This window comes from Canis lupus, chromosome X, assembly GCF_011100685.1.
Source record: "Canis lupus familiaris isolate Mischka breed German Shepherd chromosome X, alternate assembly UU_Cfam_GSD_1.0, whole genome shotgun sequence".
In the NCBI taxonomy this organism is placed as follows: domain Eukaryota; kingdom Metazoa; phylum Chordata; class Mammalia; order Carnivora; family Canidae; genus Canis; species Canis lupus.
The window spans coordinates 65975890-66003475 of record NC_049260.1 but is presented as its reverse complement, the minus strand read 5'-3'; the positions used below and the strand labels follow the sequence as shown (position 1 = coordinate 66003475).

The 27586-nt window shown below is 34.0% G+C and overlaps 1 protein-coding gene across 4 annotated transcripts in view; it reads right to left on the bottom strand.

Annotated features, from left to right (window-relative positions):
- LOC100685327 overlaps positions 1-27586 on the bottom strand; it is a 290042-nt gene that overhangs the window by 15032 nt on the left and 247424 nt on the right. For all 4 annotated transcript variants that reach the window (XR_005386378.1, XM_038587795.1, XM_038587794.1 and 1 more), the window contains exons 10-12: positions 10464-10585; positions 8526-10033; positions 3193-3285 (exon numbers count right to left, since the gene is read on the bottom strand). Coding sequence is in view for 3 of the 4 variants with exons in the window: in XM_038587795.1 (XP_038443723.1) it covers positions 3193-3285; positions 8526-10033; positions 10464-10585 (1723 nt within the window). In the remaining variant the exon portion in view is untranslated. The remainder of the gene's footprint in view (positions 1-3192; positions 3286-8525; positions 10034-10463; positions 10586-27586) is intronic.

Here is a 27586-nt window from a genome sequence, read left to right as displayed (position 1 = left end):
ATGTTAGTAATGGGTGAAAAACTGAACTCCACCCCGAAACCAATGCTACTCTGTATGTTAATTGTATTTAAATACAATAAAATTTTAAAAAGAAATAATCTAAAGCCTTTTACTCTTTTTATGACTCTTAGAGGAGGAGACAAAATGAATAAATGACAATAAAGTAGAATCTTCTTGATATTATCAGAGCAGAATAGTGGTTTCTATGTGATTTAGAGAACTCAATATAGTGTGTGTAAGAATGAACATTGGTTTTCAGTCAACAGCCTATGTTTGAGAATCTGGTTTTGTCAGTATTAGTGATATGATTTGGGCAAGTTATACAACATTCACAAGCCATAGTTCCTTCACCTTGAAAACAATTATAACTACTGTAAAGTTGTTGTGTGGGTTAAATGAGATACTATATAAATGTTAGATATTTCTACCTTCTCAATATAGAAGAATATAATATTGTTGAGATTGTTGTGCTAGTCTTTTTCCCCTCTTGAATCTTACATATAAACCTAGTGACTAGCAGCCAATTTTGCACTATTATGTTAATTTTCCTAATTTTCTTCTTTTTTTAAGATTTTATTTATTTATTCCTGAAAGACACACAGAGAGAGGGAGAGACATAGGCAGAGAGAAAAGCAGACTCCTCACAAGGGAGCCCGATGTGGGATTTGATCCCTGGACCCCAGATCACACCCTGAGCTGAAGGCAGACACTAAATCACTGAGGCACCCAAGAATCCTAATTCTCCTAATTTTCTGAAAGTTAGGAAGAACATGATTGTTTAATTACAGGAACTAAATTTTAAGCCTTTTAAATGTGTATATATATATATATATATGTATATATATATGTGTATATATATGTATATATATATGTATGTGTATATATATGTATATATGTGTATATATATATATTTATATATATATAGGTTTAACACCAATTATAATTCCAAGAAGTTCAATATCTGTATTTCCCACAATATTTTGTAGAGTGAAAATAAAGCATATGTATCATAAAAAATGTTGTTACTAAAAGTGATATTTATTTTAATATAATTATGGAACATAGTTATGAAAAGAAACTATTGACACAGGAAGATTATGACAAATTCTTAAAGTGACAATTATAATAATAATAATTGCTAATAGATAGCTTGAAACAATGATATTCATGACATTAACTTTGAAAAAAGACAATATTTACATGAAAGGAGACAACTTTATTATTTTATCTTATTTATGTTTAAATTTAGTTTTTAAATTTAAATTCAATTAATTAACATAGTGTATTATTATTGTCTCTTCAACAAGTGGTATTGGGTCAACTGGACAATCACAAGCAAAAGAATTAATTGTTCCCTGAAATCACACAATACAGAAAAAAGCTAACTCAAATGCATCAAACAGCTAAATGTAAGAATAAAATTTTTAGAAAGCAATATAGCTGTAAATCTTTGCAAATATTAGATTTGGCAAATGATTCTTAGATATGACATCCAAATTATGAACAAGAAAAGGAAATAACAGACAGTTTGGACCACATTAGATTTTAAAAGTTTTCTATTGCAAAGGACATCATAAAAAATAAAAGACAATCCATAGAGTGGTATAACATATTTGCAAATTATATAACTGATAAAAAATCATGTAATCAGTATATATAAAGAACTATTATAACTCAGTAACAAAAATAATAAAAATAAAAGAATATAAAAGAGAATCTGAATAGACATTTATCCAAGGAAGATATACAATGGTCAAAAAGCACATAAAATATGTTAACATGATTAGTCATTGGGGAAATATAATTAAAAATCATCAACGAAGTAACATTTCACATCCACTGGAATGTCTAAAATAAAAAAGTCAGTGGCACCTGGGTGGCTCAGTTGGTTAAGCATCAAATCCTTGATTTCAGCTTAAGTCATGATCTCAAGGTTGTGAGATCAAGCCCCGGGTCTGGCTCTGCAATCAGTACAGAGTCTGCTTGAGATGCTCTCTCTCCCTCTCCCTCTGCCCCTCCCCAGGCTAATGCATACTCTAAATAAGTAAGTAAATAAATAAATAAAAATTTTTAAAAAGTCAGATAACAAAAGCGTTTACAAGGATGTGCAGAAATAGAAATCCTCATAAAATGATGGTGGTAGTATAAAATTATGTTGTCACTTTGGAAAACAGATTGGCAGTTCCTCAAGCAATTAACTGTGGAGTAACCATGTGATTCAGCAATTACTCTCTATGCATATATTTAAGACAAATGAACACATGATACAATATGGATTAACCTTGAAAGCATTATACTAACTGAATAAATGCAGTCACAAAGGGCCATATATTATATTATTCCACTCATATAAAAAGTCCAGGATAGTGAAATCTACAGAGACAGAAAGCACGTTAGTGGTCCCTTAGGGCTAGGGGAAATGGAAAGGGTGGGAAGATGAAAACTACAAGGCACAGGGTTACTGCTTATGGTGATAAAAGCTTTCCAAAAGGGATTGCTGTGATGATTACACATATCTATGAATATACTTAAAGCCACTGAATTGTATAGCTGATTGGATGAATTATATTTTAGTAAAAGTGTTTTTCCAAACAAAAGCAAAACAAAACAAAAATGCTCTCCATACTGAAAATCAATGAGCCTCCTTGATAGACAACATCTCACACATTTTGTCATCACCTCATGATGAATTAAATGAATCTTGTATGACTTCACTGGGAAGGGACCCTTGGAACCTTGTACCTAGTTTCTGTTAGTTTTCACTTTATGTGCCTTTTCTCATTGCTGATTTTATTTTATTGAGTGATCTTTTGCTGTAATAAATTTTAACCTTGAGTACTACTGTATGCTGAGTCCAGTGAATCATCCTGGATAATGACTGTATCTGGATATTGCCTTGGGGATCCCTGATTTAACAAATCTTAGCCTAAGTTTTTCCAAATATTGACAGAAAATATATAAAATCTGGGCACCTGGATGGATCAGTGGTTGAGTATTTATCTGCCTTTGGTTCAGGTAGTGATCCTGGGGTCCTGGGCTCAAGTCCCACATTGGGCTCCCCATAGGGAGCCTGCTTCTCCCTCTGCCTGTGTCTCTTCCTCTCTCTGTGTTTCTCATCAATAAATTAAAAAATATTTTTTTAAAAAAGAAACTATATAAAATCATTAAGCAATTCCTATTGACTATACTCACCACCTCTGTTATCAATTTGTTGTACAAAATTTTGTTCTTCAGTTTTCTTTCCTTGGCCAATTGGAGGTGACAGGAAAATAGGCCTCCAAAAACCTATAAACAAATTAAATAGACTCAATTATTTTCCAATTCCTAATAAAATAAAATTGTAGAAAGGAAAAGTTTATATGATTCTGCAGTGAAAAAAATGTTTCTGATAATACTATTTTTCTTCAAATACTGTATCTATTAGTAATGGGGATCTTCCTCCCAATTTTAATGGAGTTTATTATAGCAATATTGAAAACTAAGTTAAAAATATTCCACCATAGGGGTGCCTGTGTGGCTCAGTTGGTTGAGCATTGGATTCTTGATTTCAACTCAGGTCATGATTTCAGGATTATGGGATCGAGCCCAAAGTTGGGCTCTGTGCTCAGCATGAAGTCTGCTTGAGATTCTCTGTTCTTCTGCCTCTTCCCCTCCCTGAACAAGCACACTCTCTCTTTTTCTCTCAAAATAAATATAATCTTTTAAAAAATATTCCACTATATACTGGTGATAGATTTGCTTCATGTAAAAATTCAGCATATCTTCAGTTCACTTTCACTAAAATGTTTTGTAGACAGTTCTTGTTCTAATGAAATACTGGATATAAAATTGCCAAAGAAGTACCCATTAGGATGACTGCTGTCAAAAATGCAACAAATAAATGTTCATGAGGATATGAAATAGTATAGATATTGAAACTCTTGTACACTGTTAGTGGGAATGTAAAAAGGTATAGGTATTATAGAAAACAGTATGGCAAATCCTCAAAAAATCAAAAACAGAATTATCATACGATCTAACAATTATTCTTTGATTTTATGTCCCCAAAATGAAATCAGGATCTCAAAGAGATATTTACACATTCATGTTCATAGTGGCATTATTTACAATAGCCGAAAGATGGCAGGTACACAACACCAACATCTATCCAGGGACAGATAAATGAATAAACAAATCTGGTATATCCATATAATAGAATATTATTTATCTTTAAAATGGAAGGAAGTTCTGACATATGCAACAGCATTGGTTGCTGATTGAAAGAAGACAGGCATAAATACACAAATACTGTATATGATATGCTTAGTCAAAATCATAGAAAGGAAACAAATCAACATAGGGGACAAAAAAGAGAGAGAGGCAAACCAAGAATCAGACTCTTAACTATAGAGAACAAACTGATGGTTATAAGCAGGGAGGTGGTTAGGGGGATAGGTTCAATATGTGATGGAGATCAAGAAGTGCACTGGTGGTGAGCACCAGGTGTTATATGGAAGTGTTAAATCACTAAATTGTATACCTGAAACTAATATTACACTGCATGTTAACCAACTGGAACTTAAATAAAAACTTAAACAAAATCATAGAGAAAGTAACTAGAAAGGTGGTTGCCAGGGACTGAGCAAAGAGGGAAATGGGAAGTTATTGTTTAATGGTTATAAAGTTTGTTTCACAAGATGAAAATAGTTCTGGAGACTGATTGCACAACAATATGTACCTACCATTGAGCTTTACACTTTAAAATGGTCAATATAGTAAATTTTATGTTATGTATATTTTACCACCATTTTTTAATGAAAAAAATGTTTAATAATAGGCTATGGTAGAGTATGGGGTGAGAATATACAGAAATATGTTCATGTCAAACAATGGAGATTTCAGTTCAATAATGCCAAAATGATAGTACTTGGTATAAAATTTTTTTAAAAATTTATTTTTTATTGGTGTTCAATTTACTAACGTACAGAATAACCCCCAGTGCCCGTCACCCATTCACTCCCACCCCCCGCCCTCCTCCCCTTCTACCACCCCTAGTTCGTTTCCCAGAGTTAGCAGTCTTTATGTTCTGTCTCCCTTTCTGATATTTCCCACACATTTCTTCTCCCCTCCAGTACAACAAAAATTCTAAACATCATTATAAAAGCATAGAAATTAAATAAATGAGTTAATATTATTAATGACCTTTATACTACTCTCAGGAAAGGCATTTTATAAAAAAGATAAAAACGTGGTTTGTGGGATGGCTGGGTGGCTCAGTTGATTAAGCATCTGCCTTTGGCTCAGGTCATGAGCCTAGGGTGCTGGGTGAGAGCCTCACTTCTAGCTCCCTGCTCAGCAGGGAGCCGGCTTTTCTCTCTCCCTTGGCCCCTCCCCCACTCAAACTCTTTCCCTCTGCCTCTTTCTCTTTCTCTCTCAAATACATACATACATACATACATACATACATACATACATACATAAATACATAAATAAAATCTTTTAAAAGGCACCTGTTTTGTAACCAACTATTCATTAAAAAAAAAAAGTATTGTCATTTAAAATCCATAGACAGAGGAACAAAAAGGCCTAATTTTCAGCCTGGGACATGCAGCAAAGCCGGTTTTGCTATCTCTTTATGATAAGGCAGCTAGAGAAGGAACAGACAGTGTTAAGCTGACTTTAGGTAAGGAGTGTGTTGTTCATTTCAAAGTGAGCATAGGTAGCACAAAGAGCAATTTTTCTATACCTATAGGCTTCAACTTTATAGGATTTTACAAATCACATTTAGCCTATCAGTTTATATTTTTAATATACAACAGCTGAAGATTGGTGAAAGCAGCTAGCAAAATTTTGGTTTTATGTATGAAAGGGCTTTAACTATGGATGAACCATATTCCAATGTGTGTTTTACACTAATAATAATCCACAAATTAGATATAGCCTAACTGCAAATATTTAAAATGTGTCAAAGCAAAAAAAATAAAAAATAAAAAATAAAAAAAAAAAAAAAAAAAAATAAAATGTGTCAAAGCCTTTATAAAAAATTGGGCTCAGCTAAAGTGTAATTAATTGACTGGTTTCATGTGGATTAATATTATTTTCTCATATTATAAACTTCATGAAGTCACAGACGTACTTGAGGTAACACTAGACTAGGAATTTCTATCCTCCAGCCTAACTGCTAATTACCTATGTGACATTTAGGGAAGAAGCCTGCTTGAGCCTCAGTTTCCTCATTTTTGAAGCAGGTATAATAATGCTATACCGTGGTTGCTCTTTCTAAACTAGAAGAATATGAGGTTAAACAAGAGTTGAGGTATAGGTAACACACTTAAACTTGATTAAGGACTCAGACTCTGGAATCCAATAAGCTCTTGTTAACGTCCAGAACAACTCACTTGAATATTTTAGTTTCTCTGTTGTCACTGTAAAATTGGGATAATACATTCAGCTTAGCTGAAAGATAGTATGTCTTCATGTTTAACAACACAGACTTTGGAGTATGGTTTCATGTCCTGACTGTCATTTATTGTGTTACCTTGGTTAATTACACAACTTCTTTGTGCCTCAGTTTCTTCATTGGTAAACTAGAAATGATAATAGTGTCTACCTCCTAAAGTTGAAAGGTTTTAATGAATTCATATGTTTAAAACTCATCAATTAGTATTACTTAATTTGTGCTGGTGAATTGGCACTAACAAATTATTATGTGTAAACTGCTTAGAATTGTCCATGACAGTGCTATATAAAGCTTAGCTATTATCAATAAAGGATAGAATTTAGGTGTAATAATGCATGTGACTTGTGTGAAGCATACTGCTTGACACTCAGTATTAGATGGTTTATTATATTCACAGTAATGGACTTTGAAAGCCTGAGGCACTATATAAATTTAGTATTATGCTTTTATGTTTTTATCATAATATATGCCGAGCATGCAGTAAGCATTTGATTGACAAAATTTTACAAAGCACATCAATAACAATGCAGTTGAGTCCCTTAGGAGTAGTTATGGTATTTCTCTGGACGTTTATTAGATGTTGTTTGAAAATATCAAAAACTGAAGCTGGATGAGAAATGTGAACCTTTATACCCTCCATGCTGATTAATGCAACTCTTACAGCATTGTTAATACTGCCCTGGTAGAAAAGAATGATGTTGGATCAGGAGAGAATTAACTTAATGTTACAAAATTTAAATCCAGTGAATACATTGTTTTAATTAGTGTTTGGCCCCTCTTTGTAAAAGGTAACACCTTTCACCACTCTATCAATATGTTGCCTTATAAGAGGATCTCAGAAATTCATTTCTCCCATTACTTTATCCTTTCCAATAGAATTGCATGTCTAACTAACAATCAGAGAGTTTTTGTCAGATAATATAAAAAATGAGGTAAATATTTTCCTCTGACTGTTCCAATAAAATATTACATATTTAATCTAACTAAATTAATGGCTTGAGGATAAATGTACCTGATAACTAGGTAAACACCTGAATAGCAATTTGTGTAGTAAATGCCCCAAAATATATAGTATTATTGGATTTAATAATCTTCTCTGCTTAAAAAATATGATATGAAGAAGTCAGTATTATATAAAACAAATTTCAAAGACATGTGTAAATACATATTAAAATAGGAAACATTGATCATACATTATATATATGTATACATATATATAATTTCAAATACTCTATTTTTGAAAAGTCACTGGAGTTTATTGAAGCACAAAATTTGTTATATTTTCAGAGGGAAGTTTTCTTATGAATGCTTAGGCATCAAGTTCTTAATTTTCTTTTCATGCTTTGAATTGTAAGACTGTGGAAAATGACTAGTATGAAGAAAAACACTTTATGAAATGATAATAGTTCCTTTGTCATAAGCATACCTTAATACCAATGGCTTAGGAAATGAAGAATTATAATCATTTAGTGTGATAAAGTCAATGTGATTAACAAGGTAAATGTCAACTATTTATTGAGAATTATAGAGCTTTCATAATAATTTTGAAAGAAGCAAGTTGGATATTTATATGGTTAGGCTTGGATACTTCTTTTCATAGCAACTAATAATGGGGAAAAATTTATGAGCAATCTCTATTCACCCATTCTTTTTTTTAATTTTTATTTATTTATGACTATTCACCCATTCTTAAATAATGCAAACAAAATTTAATGTGTTGTTTTCTAGGCCCTATAACCATCTCTGTTAATAATTCTCTATTTTTTTTTCTTTTAAGAAGAAGATAACTAAAGAGAGATGACTTACCTAATTTTTAAAAAAGATTTTATCTTAAGTAATCTTGGGTAGTGTGTACACCCCCTAAGATCAAGAGCCAAATGCTCTACTGACTGAGTCAGCCATGTGCCCCTATTTGTCTAATTTTTAAAAGTGAATGGAAATCTAAGGTTAAAATACCTTTTATCTGAGTTTTTTATGAAATGATCTCAGCCTCAACTCTATCAAAGCTATTGACATAAGCATCATCCTGTTTTTAATTGTACTTGTAAACAAGATGGTTTCAAAAGCCACACACATTTAAGCTTACCCTGAGGACGATTACCCTTCCTGCGAGCACCAAGCTGTTGTGCTTCATTTTCTGAGTCAACGTCGTGTCTTTCATTGTCAGATACAGTCTTGTGTTCTTGTTCACTGTCAGGCCATATGAGATATCTTTCCCTCTCTTCGTCCATTGGAAGTTTCTTATTTTCAAATATCAAACACTGTTCCTTCTCCATCTCCATCATCTGTGTTTCACTTTCAAATTCATTTTGATATTTTTTGCTTTCAGATTTTGCTAGATATTTTCCAGAATTGGAGTCTATTTGATGTCTTTCAAAGCTATCCTGATGTTTTTGAAGGCCATCTTTACGTTTTCCAGAGCTACGCTGAAGTCTTTCAGACCTAAATTGATACCTTCCATAGCTATCCCAATGTCTACCAGAGTTGAAGTCCGATTTTTGTCTTTCAGAGTCAGTCAAGAATCTTTTAGATTCAAACCTAAGGCCCATCCAGAATTTTTCCAAGTCAGAGGCCCTTTGGCAATGTTCAGCCTTCAACACGTGTTTCACAGCATCAGAGACTGCCCCCAGGCTTTCAGAATCTAAGTCCATTGTACGTTCTTCAGACCAAGAATCCATCCAGTGCTCCTCAGTGTCAGTGCTCAACTGGAATGTTTTGGCATCCAAGACACATTTCACAGCTGTTGAGGCTAGCCCATATTTTTCAGAGTCTGAATCCATCTCACATGGTTCAGAATCGGAATCCATTACATATCTCTTAGATCTAATCTCTTTCTGGTGTTTTTCTTCCGCCATCAGATGTACCCCAGAAGCAGAAGCTGAGTCCATTCCATCTCTATCCAGGTCTGGGTCCATCACAAACCTCTTAGAATCAGAGAGCATCCAGTGTTCTTTGGTCTCAATGGATCTTTTTTCAGATTCTATCAGGCGTTTTACAGAATCTAAAGCTATTTGGCATTTTTCTGCCTTCAGCAGATGTTTCACAGATGCAGAAGCTGTTGGACATTTTTCTGAGTCTGAATCCATCTCTGGTCTTTCACTGTCAGAGTTCAGTGCATATTTTTCAGAGTCAGAGTCTGCCAAGTATTTTTCTGAATCTGAATCCATCCAGTATTTCAAAGGGTCAAAGTCCACCTGGCATTGTTCAATTCCCTCTAGTTGTTGCTCTGACTCCATCACATCTTTCACAGAGCCTGAAGGCATCTGGCATTTTTCTGCTTCTAATAGGTATTTCATAGAGTTTGAGTCCATGGGACATTTTTCTGAGTCGGAGTCCATGCCCCATATTATTGACCCAGAGTCTTTTGAGTGTTCTTCTAAGTCAGAGTCCAAACCAATGCCTCTATCAGAGTCAGAATCAATCATACATCTTTCAGAGCCAGATTCCAGTGGGAGGGTGTCATTTTCAATTATTGTTAGGTCTTGGAGACTTCTATCGTCCAAAGAACCAGCTGAAGTTTCAGAAATTTTTGTATCAGAAACTTCTGTTTCAGGCTTGCTCCCTTCATCATTTGACATAACTGCTCTTTCATTACTTAAAGAAAAGACAAACATGAACACCTTAAAAATATTCATCAGATGTTAAATGTCAAATATTTTCTCTGTTGCAAACTTCCCTATAGGAAAATATTATAAAGTACATATTTTATCTATTAGACAGTAGAAAGCAAGAAACACCACCAACATTCTTGTGAACAAATTGGAAGAATAATAGTGTTAGGTGGATTTTGCACTTATTTGTGTTTGCCCTAATATTAACTGTTTTCCATCACATGAAAGTAATAGCTTGCTTAGGATACTTCCTTGCAATGTACTATTTTCTTGTCTCTGTCTAATTAGTACATTATTATTTTGGGAATTGAATATAATCTTAAAAATGCAGTGGAGAATAAAACAAACTATTTATATATTATACTCAAAGTTAATATTGTATGTTTGTAGATCTGGTTATTAGAGAGGCTTACCTTGGAGAATTGAGCCTTTTAAGGGAAAAATATCCAAATTTGTCAGATGCTATTTCAATTGGAAGGGACACATGTTGAAGTGAAAATATATGTTTACTTGATGAACTAGTCGTAGTTACTGGCTGTGAAGCAAAAGCAAAATAAATCATAAACCAAGTTATAATTTCTCAGTTGCATTTACCATGAAACAGAACTCTTAGGAATTTTGATTGAGGGAAGGATATTACTTCATTAGCTTCATTTGTGCTTAAGGGTAAGTCATGGTGAGAACCTCTTCCAAAGTAAAACTTCAGAATTAATATTTAAGTATAAAAGCAGACACAAATACATTGTGAGGTGTCTTTCTATCCTCTACTTTACTAAGAACTAATGGCTATTTCCAGTGCTGCATTGGTACTCTGTTACCCAGTGCAGGTAGCTGGAATTTGACCTAAATTGGGACAGGTTCTCTTTCCTGGGGATTTAGAATTAGAATTCAGAAGGGGTTTTTTTTGTTTTGTTTTGTTTTTTTTCTGCTGGTTGCTTGAAATGAAGACAGGCAATCTCATGCATTAAAGAAAAGCAATGTCTGTCAGATGCCTAAATAAGTAGAAAAAAGTCAATGTGCAGAGAATGTGAAGCATAAAACAGCCACGCATAAAGGCAACTGAAACAAGAGATCATATATCTCTAGAAGAACAGATGAAAACAAATTTTTATGTGGGTTCTTGATTCCAGTTCCTCCTAAGTATTAACTTTCCTTTCTGCCCTTGAGTTCTCTATGGTAATCATGATCCTTGACTTGAGTTCTTACTATACCCTTTTGTTTTTGCTCAAGCTAGAATGAGTAAAGTTTTGTTCCTTTCAACCAAAAGGATTTTAATAGACATAATAATTGCTATTAATATTTTTTGTTAGCTTCAAAGTAGAACATACCTAACAAGTGTATCTTTTAGACAAAGAAGGAGTCCAAGCACAGGAGAAGAGAAAGTTGACAAATGATCAAAATGAATTTTATCTATGCGAAAATGACTTATTCCATTTTTCAATGAAACCTGAGCAAAATATGATAGACTTATAATATGTCATTTAGGTATGATATAACAAAAATACTTCATAAGGTTTAATATACTATATAATTGATTATTATAAAAGATTTGGAATCTCCTGTCTCAGCATATAATTGTAAGCCTCTGATGAGATAATGATTAAGAGAAAATACTCACTATGAAAACTGGTAAAGACATAAAATGTAAAAGATTAACATAAGAAATAGAAAGGTAATGTTGGATTTATATAGCAAACAACCATGAAAAATATTTCACATCCCGGGGGAGGTAAATAACAAATTTCATACGCCTCTAAACATTGATCTAAAACATGCCAATACTCAGAATTTCTTTGACTCTTATTCTATCATAGTAATAGCTTTTCTACTATGATTGTAATTCCCTAGTTTTCATCAGCTTGAAAGTCAAGACAAAACTAAAGAGTGAGGAAATATACAAGCAGATTTTATTCAGTTAGACATAATATATGCCTAATAAAATAATATCTGTCTTTGTAAATTGGTAACTAATATCCTTTCATGTATTAGGTTTATCAGGATACCCAGCTTCCTGAGGAACTATACAGATCATGTTTCTAATCTTTTCAAAAGAACGTAGGGCAGCTACATATTCTACTACATTGATTTAAAAATCTAACAGAAAATACAATAAATATGGAATTGACGGTGGTTATTTAGGATTGGCATACTACCTGAAGTTTTGGAGGCTTTGACTAGAACAAACCTTTATGTCTGCCTTTTAGAACACTGAACCAAATATCTTCCTTAGCAGGAAAACTTTCAAAGATAGTACAGAGCATCAGAAAGTTTAAATGTTCTTTCTAGTAATACCACTTTACATAGATGACACTTTTGAAATATATTTCTTGCTAGTTAATTAAACTTAAACTGACATCAAAAGAAGGGGAAGGATGTTTATAAATTCATTAATTAGAACTCTGTAAAAGCTAATCTATATCTCTAAGACTATGTTTTCCTGAGAACTATAATTCTGTACAGTACTGAGAAGTTCTAATTGAGAGAAAAAATTGCTGTGAAGACTAAATTCAATTAGACTGTTAAATAAATGTGTCCAACTAATGAATATGTAAAAAGTTGCCCCTTCTTTCTAGAAAGTTGCTTCTTTCCTCTAAAGAATATTAATTCTACAGTTTTATACTCTACACTAAACCAATTTTCAGTTAAGCCTGTAAGGTTCTGTCCAAAAGTTTATTTCCTTGTTTTTCCTTTATTTATATCTGCTGTTTTTACTGCATCTTATATAGAACTAAGTTTTAATTTCATTCTATAATCTTAACAGATTAGTCATTAAGATGAAGAAATTTATTAGACCATTTCCTGATCTGATGACATCAGTGCCATGCTACATACCTACGAGCGTATCCTAATTAGTCATTGTTCTAAAAGAAATGGTTTCATGGGTTATATAGGCCACAGAATGTAAAAGGTGACTCCCAGGTGCATGGGGAATATGAAAATAATAAAAAGTTTCTATTAATAAACAGTATTATACAGAAAACTTTTTCTCCATAATCTGTTTTTTTTAGTAAAAAGTATCATTGTATAACTAATGTTAATCTTAAATGCAATTAGCATGAAAGGAAGTCAAAGCATGTGATTTGCAAAATTTTGAGAATTTTAAGGCTTAAATAGGAAATTTAAGGGGAGCAGGGATAGTGCATGGCAAGGAGCCATTTATTTATTTATTTTTTCTTTCCTTAAAGATTTTATTTATTCATTCATGAGAGACAGAGAGAGAGAGAGAGAGAGAGAGAGAGAGAGAGAGGCAGAGACACAGGCAGAGGGAGAAGCAGGCTCTATGCAGGGAGCCTGACATGGGACCTCGATCCTGGGTCTCCAGGATCACACCCTGGGCTGAAGGCGGCACTAAACCACTGAGCCACCCAGGCAATTTTATTTCTAAAAGAAGTAAGGCCTGTACTCATGAAACTTGACTCTTAAATCATTCATTCTCCTTTTGGTAAACTATTCCCACCATTGTACATTGTATATTTCCCTAGAGGTTTACTTTGGGAAAACATCACTAGTAAGAATCCCCATTTGCAGTTTAATGTCAAGGAAAGAAGCCAGTATATCCAAGTATTTTCAACAAGCACCATAAGTAAGTATAGCCTAGTTTAAGAAAAAATAAACTAGATGAAGAGCTGGCAAACTATGCCTTGTGAACCAAATCCAGCACATGATCTGTTTTCATATGCCCTAAGATCAAAGGAAGACTTTTACATTTTAAAAATGTAAAAAATGTAAAATGCAAAAAGCCTATTAGCCCTTCAGTGAGATCATTTCCTTCAATAGTTGAGGACATAGTCTCTTGGCCTGTAAAGCCCCAAATATTTAAGAAATAAGTCCTTTACAGAAAAAGTTTGCCATCCTTTGAACTACATGATTTCCAATGACTTTTATGACTCAGAGTCCATGAGATTATATTTTTAAGTAAGATTAGGAGGCCTTTTTAAGTACTCTGAGATGTTTTTTCTATGTAGAGAAATGATCAATTTGCTTAAATTTCTGAGAGTTCAGAGGCTTCTTTGTATCTTTGATGGTGCTAAAGTCATAGAGTAGTTTGCCCCTGGAGAAATTTGTGACTTATACATCTGAAAATGTAATTTGTGAGTTGTCTAAGAGGGATTTTCTGTGGATCCTCCAGACTGAAGAAAAAAATGACTCAACTTGCAAACACTATATAGGGAGAAGCCTTTTTATATTAAAAGATTTTGTAGAATTATGGAGTGCTGAACCACCCAAGATTTTTCCCCTACACTTAAAAGCTAATTCTAAGAGATGTCAAGATAATTAGGGGGTAACTTTTAATAATAGACTCTGTTTCCAGAACAGTAGGAATGGGGATCTCACATCTAATGGGATGTGGCTACAAAGACAGTGGATAACAAGTATAACTTCTCTTTCCTACAAAATGAAAGCTTTTCATTTTAATTTTACAAGCCTCATAGTGCAACCTTCACCCTATGAGTGAAATAACTGGATATAATATAAATTAATCACTTCTTCATTTGACAATGTTATCATCATTACCTACTAAAATCTCTTTTAGTCACACGTATTTTGTCAAACTACTCTATAACAAATGAAAGATCAGTACTGCCTAAAATGATCATAGATCTAAAAATGTAAGAGAGTATTTCTAGTTACATGCCAAAGAACAATAAAAATTATTATGAGATAATTACCCTCTCCTGATCTGATTTTTTTCTTATTTCATATACATATATAATTGTTTCCTCATTTTTTTTCTAGTCACCTATTACTTTGGCAATATGCTTGAATTATAAGGTATGTATAACATGAATATGATTTTATTATGCATACCTAATCCTTTATACTAGCAATTCTCAGGTTTCCATCAACAATACCATATTTACAGTTTTATAAATATTTTATAGTTAGTATTTCATGTTGCACTCTTACAAAATATATTGGAAAGGACACTCCAGAGAAAAGTGAATTTATAATAGATGCCAAGCAATCTATAAACAAGATATTTTTATTTTAAAAAGATTTTATTTATTAATTTGGAGAGAGAGAGTGAGATAGAGAGAGAGAGAGAGAGAGAGCATGAGTTGGGGGAGAGGCAGTGGGACAGGAAGGGAGAGAGAATCTCAAGTGGACTCCACACAGAGCATAGAGTCCAATGCGGGGCTTTATCTCATGACTTCGTGATCATAATCTCAGATGAAATCAAGAGTTGGATGCTTAAATGACTGAACCAACCAGGCACCCCAAACATGATATTTATTTAATTTTTGGACTGCCTTTTAGTATTTGTGATTGTGAAAGTATAAGATTATACATCAAAATAGATCTGTTTTTATGTAAAACATATTTATTCTCTATAAAAATTCTCTATAAAAGATTTTAAATGTGATACATCTATTAGATTAAAGAAATTTTGATAAAAACTTCACATCAGTATTGCCTTGGGTTGTCTCCCAGATATTTCCCAGTACATTTATCATATTATAGGAATCAACCACAGGGATATGATTAAGTATGGGCTATGGAATTAGACTGACTTAGGTTTGAGTTTGGACTTTGCTATTTATTATTGTGTGAGCTTAGGCAAGTCACTTAACCTCTCTATGGCTCTGTTTCCTTTTCTATAAAGTGAGGATAAAAGAGTTGATATGGCTTCTGGGCAGCAAGGGAAACAATCAACTTAACTAAAAGACAACTCACTGAATGGGAGAAAGATATTTGCAAATGACATATCTGATAAATGGTTAGTATCTAAATACATAAAGAACTTACACAACTCAATGCCAAAACTAATCCAATTAAAATGGGCAGATACAAACAGACATTTCTCCAAAAAAAGACATATAAATGGCTAACAGACACATGAAAAGATGCTCAACATCACTCATCATCAGGGAAATGCAAAACTACAATGAGATATCACCTCACACCTGCCAGAATGGCTAAAATAAAAAAAAAAATGCAAGAAACAACAAGAGTTGGTAAGAGTGTGGAGAATAAGGAACCCTCTTGTACTATTGGTGGGAATGTAAACTGGTTCAGCCACTGTGGAAGACAGTATGGAATTTCCTCAAAAAATTAAAAAAAGAACTACCCTATGATCCAGGAATTGCCCTACTGGGTATTTACACAAAGAATACAAAAATACCCTAAAAACAAAACAAAAAACCAACTAATTTGAAGGGATACATGCACCCCTATGTTTATTGTAGAATTATTTACAATAGCCAAACTGGAAGCAGCCCAAATGTCCATATATAGATGAATGGATAAAGAATATGTGATACACACACACACACACACACACACACACAGAGGAATATTAATTAGCCACATAAAGAATGAAATCTTGCCATTTGCAACAAAATGGATGTAGTTAGAGGGTATAATGCCAAATGAAATTAGTCAGAGAAGGACAAATACCATATGATTTCATTCATATGTGGAATTTAAGAAACAAAACAAATGAACAAAAAAAAAGTGGACAAACAAAAAACCAGACCCTTAACTGTAGAGAAGAAACTGGTGGTTGCCAGAGGGGAGATGGAGGGGTGAATTAGGTGATGGAAATTAAAGAGTACACTTATCATGATGGACACTAAAAAATGTATAGAATCATTGAATCATTATATTGTACACCTAAAACTAATATAACACTGCATGTTAATTATATTGGAATTAAAATTTAAAAAATTAATGAAAAGAGTTGAGGTGAAGATTGCGAGAGATGTAATTGGATTACAGGATTATAATTGTTTAACACAATGTTTGGTAAATAATAAGGTACTTTATATGTACTTATTGTTATTATTAATCATGTAGTGCCAAATTATCTTTAAGATATAATGTAGCTAAGAGAATTCTGCTCTATAGGAATTTGAGTATTGCTTAGTATTTTACTGAGTTAAATAATAAGTATACTATAAGGCAGAAAAAGTTTAAAACATTTAGTGACATAGAACTGCTTTGTTGTTATATGCCTGCTTAGGGAGATAATGGGCTATGTGACTCATGCTTTGTCTAATATTATTCATTAGAACTTTTCCCCTTTCCAGTTAATTTCATTTATATTTATTTTGTTGTGTTGTATAATAATTACAGAAGTAATTTTCATCCACAAATTAAAAAGATTACATTCTAGTTGCTTCCTAGAATAGCTTTATATTTTGATATAGTCAATGAATAGCAAATAGCAGGTATGTTATAATGTATTTTTTAAGGCTCAGAGGACTAAATTTTTTTAAAAAATAGATTCTCCTTTCCCCCTTAAATCAGACAACTCCATATAAGAAGTAAGATGCAGTAGTTAGACTTCATAGATTGGTGGTCTGATGTCATGAACATTGGTTCAATATGCTAATGGAAATTGTCCAACTGTATCATTCCACAGATATTCATGCTTTCTGAAACACAAGTAATCAGTCTTAAATGTACTTTCTTAAATGTACTTTAGAGCACAGGACTGATGTAGGAGTAAGTTCTTCAACTGACAGTTTATGGTATGTTTGTCATTACATGAAAATGTTAGAATATATAAATAGCTAAAGAAAAAAAGATGTTTCATATTCACAAGTACAAAACCATAATTACTAAAGCTATGTATTACAGTTATGTTGATTCCGCTGTTCAAAACTATGAGTTTGTTCACCTAAATATTTCATTATGAACTTATTACAAGTGTCAATAAATGTGTTGATTGAATTTGACTCCCTAAAATAAAATGTAATATTTGTGAGCATATAATAAGTAATCTATTTAATTTAGCCATTAATGACCTAAATTAAGATAGAAGCACTTAAAGGAAATAGTTTTTCTGGTGAAGAAAACTAAGCAATATAATTGCTGACTTTTCTAATTTTTCCTCCATGTGTTACAGTTCCTATAATATTTCAGATATAGTTCTTTGTGAATTCCATTATAAAATAAGTTTAAAAAATTTAAAACTTAAATTAATTCTACCAGTTTTTATAAAATCAGACGCAACTTTGTATCATGATATAGTTTTTATAGTTTCTTTTCATTGCTTTCTCTTGGTTCTTCTGTATTATTTGTTAGTAGCAAGAGAGGCTACACAGGCTATACTGAATGCGAGGCCAAGGAATAGAGGCTTGGTATTCTGTAGAAAATACAGATGCTAGGGAGCCACTAATTCTACTTCAATCACATAGTACTTGAGCTCTAAATATAAGAGAACTGTGCTAGCTACTGCAAAGGAACACCAAGATAAATCAAGCATGGATCTTCCGTCAAATTGCTGCCACACAGGGTTATGGGGAAGATTAATGGAATATAATACTAGAAATAACAAATATCATAAAGAAGATACAGATACGTGTAACAGAGAAAGCAAGGGAACATCCTAGGTATCTTCCTAGGTGTATCTTGTATATACTTAGTGGAAGAGGTGACATTCAAGCTTGAATTTAAAGATGGGTAGAATCTGGATATACTTAAATGAGGGAGAAAAAACATAACAAGCAACAAGCATGAGGAAAGGCACAAAAGTGACAAAGCACAGAGCATATAGTGTCAAATTGGCATGATCAAGGCGTGAGTAGAGACCAAAGTGGGAAATATGTTTGGGAAGGTAGGATTAGCAATAAATTAGGGAAGACCTTAAAAGCCATTCCAAAGAATTTTGGCTTTGTTCTGTTGACAATTAGGGAAATACTGAAAATTAAGAAGCACTGACATGATTATGTTTATGAATTGAGTAGATAAATACAGCAGCAGAGTATAAAATATACTGATAAAGCATAAAACAAGGGAGAAAACCTAGGCAAATACTTTAAAAGGACTGCTGCTTATAGCGATATGAAGAATTGGGCAATTTCTCTCTGCAAAATAGAAGTATAAAAATGGACAAAATTAAGGAAGATGGTGGCAGAATAGGAGGGTCCTAAGCTCATCTTGTCCTAGGAACAAAACTAGAAAACTATCAAATCATCATAAATACCTCAGAAATCAGCCTGAATATTGACAGAACAAACTCCACAACGAAAGGGAGAGAAGAGGCCATATCCAACAAAGTAGGACTTGTGGAGACATGTTGTGTTTTCTGCTAAGGAAATAAACCAATATCCCAGCTTTTTGCTTAATTTTATTTTAAAAAAAGTCCATGAATCTTAAAAAATCCTAAATTGTATCCACAATACCCAAAAGTTTATTATACCTTTTTCTTACATATCAAATGAATGCCAAGAATCTTCTTATGACCAGGTCTTTGTTAACCAAAGTTGGATAGTTTTAAAAATGAAAATCTAACTAATGGATCAACCTATTTATTCATGAGATGCAGCTTCTATCAAACTTGGAGCATTGTTTACATCATAAAATGTTAAACCATTAGCATTATAAACTGCAACCTTAAAACAAATTTTCAGTTGCTCACCCAGCCCTCTCTCAACTCTGAGAAATGTGGTTTAGTGAAGAAACAGGACATGGGTATGTGGAGAGGAGGGAGCAGCGGTCACAGAGAAGGATGAGAGAGAGTAGAACACACAGGGTAATGCACAAGGAAAGTATTTCCTCAAAACCATTGCCTTAGAAAATGAGAGGGGATGAATTTCACGAGTTCTTGCAATCAGTGGGGCTTAAAGCCTGTAGTATTAGCTGGCATTGTTGGGTTGGAGCTCTGAGGGCACTGCCCTGGCTCCTGGAAAGAAGGCAGGCAAGCAAAGTGGGGACAGACAGCATGGAAACAGCAATGTGAGGAATACTTGGGGTACACAGCAGGGAAATTATTCAATTCTTGGAGACTGTCCCTAAGTGGCAGCATTCACTGAGACACCTCTCTGGGGACAAAGGACCTGGCCGGAGACATTTACCTCCCTTAACCCTCAGTATAAATAGAAACACCTGTGGGAAGCAGCACTGTACCACTGGCTGCCTAATTTGCTTACACAAAGTGCCACACTTCTGTGCTCTGGTGGGACTGACCTCAGCCAAGCTTGCCTCAGTCCAAGCTAGGTGGACACTTCCCCCAAAAGATCAGCACAAGCCCCTGCCTGCACATCTCTAAACCTGGAGTTTTAAAGATCAGCAAGCTTGGCTGAGATTGAGCCCAGAGTACTGATCTAGTTCTGGAGAGAAGGCAGGCAAAAAACTCAGAGACAGACAGAATGGAAACAGCTATCTGAAAAATACCTGGGGTACAGGGGGAGATTAATCTCTCTTTTCAGAGTGCTTCCCTGAGAGAAAGGCACAAAGGGACAAAGGAACTGGCTGGTGGCATTTCCCTACCCTGTCTCTCAACATAATCACAAAACTAGCTGTAGTAAGCAGTAAAGTCCCAAAGCTGGTTACAAACATGCTTGCACCAAGCCCCATCTTCCTGTCCTCTGGTTGAACTGCCCTGCTCAGTCAAAATTGCCTCAGTGCCAATGCAGTGGGCCCTTCTCCCAGAAGACCAGCAAAAAAACCCTGTCCACAAGAAGTCTCCTGACCAGAGTCTTCTGCAGGGACTCAGTTCTAATGGAATTAGTATGAAGTCTCATTTCATAAACAGACCACAGCACACCTGGTTAAAAATCTCCACATTTAGGCCAAGAACCCAATACTACCCAGAAGAGGCAAGAAAAGACTGAAGATGACTGGCCTGAAGGGTAGAGCAGCAAAAAAACAACCACAGAGTGTACGTATCACACACCAGAGACATTCCCTGAAGTGCCGGGCACTGGACAGCACATATCCTCTTCTTCATAAAGCCACTACATTTAGGAACAGGAAATATAACTGGCTATTCCAACACAGATAAGAAGGCTGAGACTTAGACAAAATACCAACATGGAGGAATTCATTCCACAAGAAAGAACAAGATAAGACCATGGTCAGAGATCTAAGTGAAACAGATATAAGTAACATGCCTGTTGGAGAATTTAAAGTAACAATCAGGTGTCTGGACTTGAGAGAATAGAAGACATCAGGGAAACCTTTACCAAAGAGATAAAAGAGTTAATCAGTTAGAAACGAGAATGAAATAAATGAGATTGGAAACAGGCTTGATGTAACAAATGGCAAGCTGGTAGAAGCAGAAAAAGGAATAAGTAATATAGATGACAAAATAATGGAAAATAATGAAGCTGAATCAAAGAAAGAAGAATTATGCAACATGAGAATAAGCTTAAGAAACTGAGTGACTCCATCAATTGAAGTAACATTTGTATAATAAGAATCCCAGAAAAGAAGAGAGAGAAAAGAGGGCAGAGAATTTGAGAAGATAATAGCGAAACAGCAGCCTAATCTGTGGAAGGACACGGACATCCAAATCCAGGAGGCACACAGAACTCCCAACATAATTAAAAAAACAAAGCAAACCAAAACCAATACATATTGTATTAAATTGGCAAAATATACCAATAAATAAAAAAATCTTAAAAGCAGCAAGACAAATGAAGTCTTTAACTTGCAACAGAAGACCCATAAGGCTAGCTGGAGATTTCTCAACAGAAAGTTGGCAAGCCAGAATAGAGTAGCAGGATATATTCAAAGTGCTGAATGCAAAATACTTGTAGCCAACAATACTATATCTAGCAAGGCTATCACTCAGGATAGAAGTAGAGGTAGAGGGGATCCCTGGGTGGCTCAGAGGTTTGGCGCCTGCCTTTGGCCCAGGGCGTGATTCTGGAGTCCCGGAATCGAGTCCCACATCAGGTTCCCTGCATGGAGCCTGCTTCTCCCTCTGCCTAAGTCTCTGCCTCTCTCTCTCTCTCTCTCTCTGTGTGTCTCTCATGAATGAATAAATAAAATCTTAAAAAAAAAAGAAGTAGAGATAGAGTTTCCCAGAGAAACAAAAACTAAAGGAGTTCATGACCATTAAACCAGCCCTGCAAGAAATATTAAATAGAACCCTTTGAGTGGAAAGGAGACAGCAAAAGTGACAACGACAAGAAGAGTCAGAGAAAATCTCCAGAAACAATGACAAAGCAAGTAATAAAATGACAAAAATATTTTAATTACTCTGAATGTAAATAGACAAAATGCTCCAATCAAAATACATACAGTGTCAGGATGGGTTTAAAAAAAAAAAAAACAAGACTCGTTTTTATGCTTACTGCAAGAAACTCATTTTAGACCCAAAGTCACCTGTAGATTGAAAGTGAGAGGATGGAGAAACATTTATCATGCAAATAGATGTCAAAAAGAAGACAGAGTAGCCATATTTATATCAGACAAACTAGACTTAAAACAAAGACTGTAACAAGAGGTGAAGAAGGGCACTATATGATAATAAATGGGAGGTAACCCATGGATAATATCATCCTCAATGGGATAAAATTGAGTCCTTACAGTTAGGAACAAGGCAGAATAAACCAATACCCTAGCATATTATTATTAATTGCTTCATGTTTCCTGTTGTCCATTCTCACCACTGTTATTTAACATCGTATTGGAAGTCCTAGCCACAGCAATTAGACAACAAAGGAAAATGAAAGGCAATTAAATCAGCAAGGAAGAAGTAAAACTTTCACTATTTGCAGATGACATGATACTCTGTACAGAAAATCTGAAAGACTCCACCAAAAAAAATGCTAGAACTGATAAAGTCAGTAAAATTGCAGGATACAAAGTTAACAGACAGAAATCTGTTGTGGGATGCCTGGGTGTCTCAGTGGTTGAGCATCTGCCTTTGGCTGAGTGTGATCTTGGAGTCCCAGGACCAAGTGTCGCATGGGGCTCCCTGAGGAGCCTGTTTCTCCCTCTGCCTATGTCTCTGCCTCTGCCTCTCTCTGTGTCTCTCATGAATAAATAAATAAATAATCTTAAAAAAAAGAAATCTGTTGCATTTCTGCACACTAATAATGAAGCAACAGAAAGAGAACTCAAGGAATCCATTCCATTTATAATTGCACCAAATATCACAAGATAATATGAATAAATCTAACGGAATAGGTAAAAGACCTGTACTCTGGAAACTAAAATGCTGATGAAAGAAAATCAAGATGACATAAAGAAATGGAAAGACATTCCATGCTCATGGATTGGAAGAACAAATATTGTTAAAATGTCTATATTACCCAAAGCAATCTACACATTTAATGCAATTCCTACCTAAATACCACCAGCATTTTTCACAGAGCTAAAACAAACAATCCTAAAACTTGTATGGAACCACCAAAGATCCTGAATAGACAAAGCAAACTTGGAAAAGAAAAGTAAAGCTGGAGGCATTACAATTCCAGACTTCACCTTATATTACAAAGCTGAAGTGATCAAAGCAGTAGGAGACTGGCACAAAACAGACATATAGGTCATTGGAGCAGAACAGAAAACTTAGAAATGAACCCACAACTATATGGCCAATTAATCTTCAACATAGCAGGAAAGAATAACCAATGGAAAAAAGTCTCTTCAACAAATGGTGCTGGGAAAACTGAACAGCAACACACAGAAGAAGGAAACTGGATCACTTTCTTACACCATAAACAAATGTAAATTCAAATTAAAATAATAATGATAATAATACACAATTCACTAGGTTGGCATAAAGATTAAACAAATCATTATTTTTAAAATGATTATTGTAGTGTCCAGTACATAGTAAACACTCCATAGATGATAGCTATTATTATTACTTAGACATACATTTCATTGAGTGCTTCTCTGGCAATGATTGACAGTCCATGTAACTACATTCAAAAAAACATGTGGAACAGGGGCACCTAGGTGGCTCAGTCATTTAAGTGTCTGCCTTTGTCCCAGAGTTCTGAAATCAAGCCCTGCATCTGGCTCTCTGCTCAGTGGGGAATCTGCTTCTCTGTCTCCTTCTGCCCCTTTCCCCTGATCATGCTCTCTCTCTCTCATTCTCTCTTAAACAAATAAATACATTTAAAAAAAAAAGTATGTGGAACAAAGACTTTAGTAAATTCAAAATGGATTAAAGACCTAAACGTGAGACTTGAAACCATAAAAATTGTAGAGGAGAACACAGGCAGTATCCTTGTTGACATTCGGCCACAGTAACTTCTTTCTAGACATGTGTCCTGTTGCAAGGGAAACAAAAGCAAAAATAAACTATTCGGACTTCCTCAAAAAACGAAACAAAACTTCACAGTGAAGGAAATATTCAATGAAACTAAAAGATAACTTTTGGATATTTTCAAATGATATATCTGATAATGAGTTAGTATCCAAATTATGTAAAGAACTTATAAAACTCAACACCCACTTTATGTTACACCTGAAACTAATATTACACTGCATATTAACTAAATGGAATTTAAATAAAAACTTTTAAAAATTAATAAAACAATGGGACACCTGGGTGGCTCAGCAGTTAAGTGTCTGCCTTCAGCCGAGGGCCTGATCCAAATTTACATCTGAAAGTTATATTACACTGCTTGTTACCTAACTAGAATTTAAATAAGGAACTTGAAACAAAAAATAAAACAGCACAATGCCCAGTACATAGTGGGCATTCTAAATGTTAGCTCCTCTCTCCCTATGTCACACCTTGATTTAAAAAAAAAACTTCCTGTTTTCCTTGTCCTTAGTCTTTTTATCCACTAATGCACCTGGTTATGTCTTAAGGAACCACCTGTATTGATATCATTTGGCTGCTCAAAATCCTTAAATAATCTAATTACTTAGATGTAATGATATTTTTACTAGTAAATACTTTAGCTGCCTTATAATCTACATTTACAGCTGTACTTTAAAATTTTTGAGACACAAATTCCTTTCTCTAACCAGGGTGATATACAAACCAAAACACAACTTCATCACAAATGCCCAAGACATTCACTCACACTAATTTTTAAAATGTGAATAGCCTTCTTCCATTCTGTCTATCCAAATTTTACTAAGTATTCAAAGGCTAATGTCCAACTCATTTCCTAAAAATGATGAAGAAGCAAAGGAGATACTGTTACTTAAAATCCCTGATTTTCATGCCTTTCCTAGTCTATCCTTTTACATAGTGTTATTAACATCACATACTTTTTTTCTTTTTTATTAAGATTTTTATTTATTTATTCGAGAGAGAGAGAGACAGAGACAGAGATATAGACAGAGGGAGAAGCACGCTCTCCATGCAGGGAGCCTGATATGGGACTCAATCTTGGGTCTCCAGGATCACAACCCGAGGCAAAGTCAGATGCTTAACCACTGAGCCACCCAGGCATTCCTAATATCACATACTTAATTCTGAATTAGTTTCCTTAAGTGCCAAGGAACTTAATCACTTAATGAGTACATCTCATGAGTAAAGGTGGCTTTACAATGATGAGAATTAAAATACTCAGTACATAAAAATCTAGCTGAAATAAATGATTTTAGTTTTTAAAAGTGTAACTTATTTTATAAAGAGAATCATTGATTTTTTTGTACATTAAAGCTGGAATCTTAAAGCTATCCCTGTAAGCTTTTTTGTGTTTCTTAGAACATTTTATTGTTAACAAATCATCTCTACCTCTAGATTGGCAGATTTCAATTTGCCGTGATTTTGAACCTCCCTTACCTCTGGGGACATTTGGTAATGCCTAGTGACATTTATGATTGTCATAACTGAGGAGACACTACTAGCATCTAGTGGGAAGAGGCCAGAAATGCTGTTAAACATCCTACAATATCAGACAGAAACACCGTCCAAAACAAAGTATTATCTGGCTGCAAATGTTAATTGTTCCCCCTCCACAAAACATTATCTTACTATATTATATATATAATATAAATCATATGGAAAATATTTTATCTTATATAACTTATATTACATACTATAATTATAAAAATAATTATAAATAAAATACTGTTGTGATAAGTACCTGGTATTGGATGTAAGTGTTGAATCACTAAATTGTACACCTGAAACTAATATTACACTTTATGTTAACTTACTGGAATTTAAGGAAAAACTTAGAAAAAATACTGTTACCCTTGAACAACATAGAGGTTAGGGGTGCCAATACCCTGCACAGTTGATTATCTATGTGTAACTTTTGACTCCCCTCAAACTTAACTACTAATAGCCTACTGTTGCCCAGAAGTTTTACAGATAACAGTTAACACATATTTTGTATATGTATTACATACTACATTCTTACAATAGAGTAAGCTAGAGCAAAGTTGTTTTTAAGAGAATTATAAGGAAGAAAAAATACGCTTGCAATATCGTGCTGTAAAATAATTGCATAGAAGTGGACCTGCATTGTTCAAGAACATGTTGTTCAAAGGTCAACTGTATAAGTATATATTATAAATAAAATATTATATGTTATTATATATTTCTATAGATTTTATATATAATGTTATAAAGATATAAAATATCATTTACTGACTGAGTTACTTGAACAAACCCAAGCCTCAACTTCTTTATCTACAAAATAGGACTAAAAATACCTCTATCATCCTTACAGAGTCAATATAATAATTACACAAACAAATAAATGTCAAAACACTTTGTGAATATAAGAGGCTAAAATGTTTGAGGGCTAAAAAAAATAAAAATAAAATGTAGGGCTGATGATGGTAGTAGTGTTAAGACTGACAACTGGCTTATAAGCCTTGAACTTATTTTCAATGCCATCTCCTCAGACTTGTGCCAAAAAATATAAGTATTCAATTCAATTCTTTGGCTAAATTATGAACATAGTTAAAGGAAACTTGATTTTAAGATTAACTTAATTTTAAGACATATACATACACAACACACACACAACATGCTTTATTTTTTTAATAATAAATTTATTTTTTATTTGTGTTCAATTTGCCAACATACAGAATAACACCCAGTGCTCATCCCATCAAGTGCCCCCCTCAGTGCCCCTCACCCATTCACCCACAACTCCCGCCCTCCTCCCCTTCCACCACTAGTTCGTTTCCCAGAGTTAGGAGTCTTTATGTTCTGTCTCCCTTTCTGATATTTCCTACCCATTTCTTCTCCCTTCCCTTCTATTCCCTTTCACTATTATTTATATTCCCCAAATGAACACAACATGCTTTATATTTAAATTAGAAAGCAGGGGTTTTGAGAAATATGTACTTGAAAACCAACTGCTGATAAACATTTTGAAAATGTATTTTTTTGTCTCTCTCTTGTCCTTAGGTACCTTAAACAAACATAAAAGAGTTAATTTAAGAGAAGTTAGGGAAAAAGCAGAACACCTACATTAAATTTCCAAAGACTATATATTCAATGTGTTGGAGTAGTCAACTTCATACAAAAACATACCCTAGAAAAACTACATTCTGAATGATTGAATATACCCTACCACATGTTGATATGATATATGCTGACAAAAATTATTTCCTTAACCAAACTCTAGTCAGGCTCCTCTGATATATTTTTATATCAGGTCTCATCCTTGGGCATGTCCTCAAGAGTCCAATTTTAACAAGAAAACAGCTAAATTGGTTTAGCCAGAAAACTCTACCCTCAATATCTGATGTCTAATCACCTTTCTCATCCTCCACACTCCCCTAGGTGATGTCTGATTACACTAGCTTGCCTTCAGTAAGAATCATTTCAGGTCAGTTTAGCAAAAATTACCCTATCCTCTTATTAATTTTACAACTACCAACCCTTCTGACTCTGCTTCTTGGCTGTAAATTCCTGTTTTCCTTG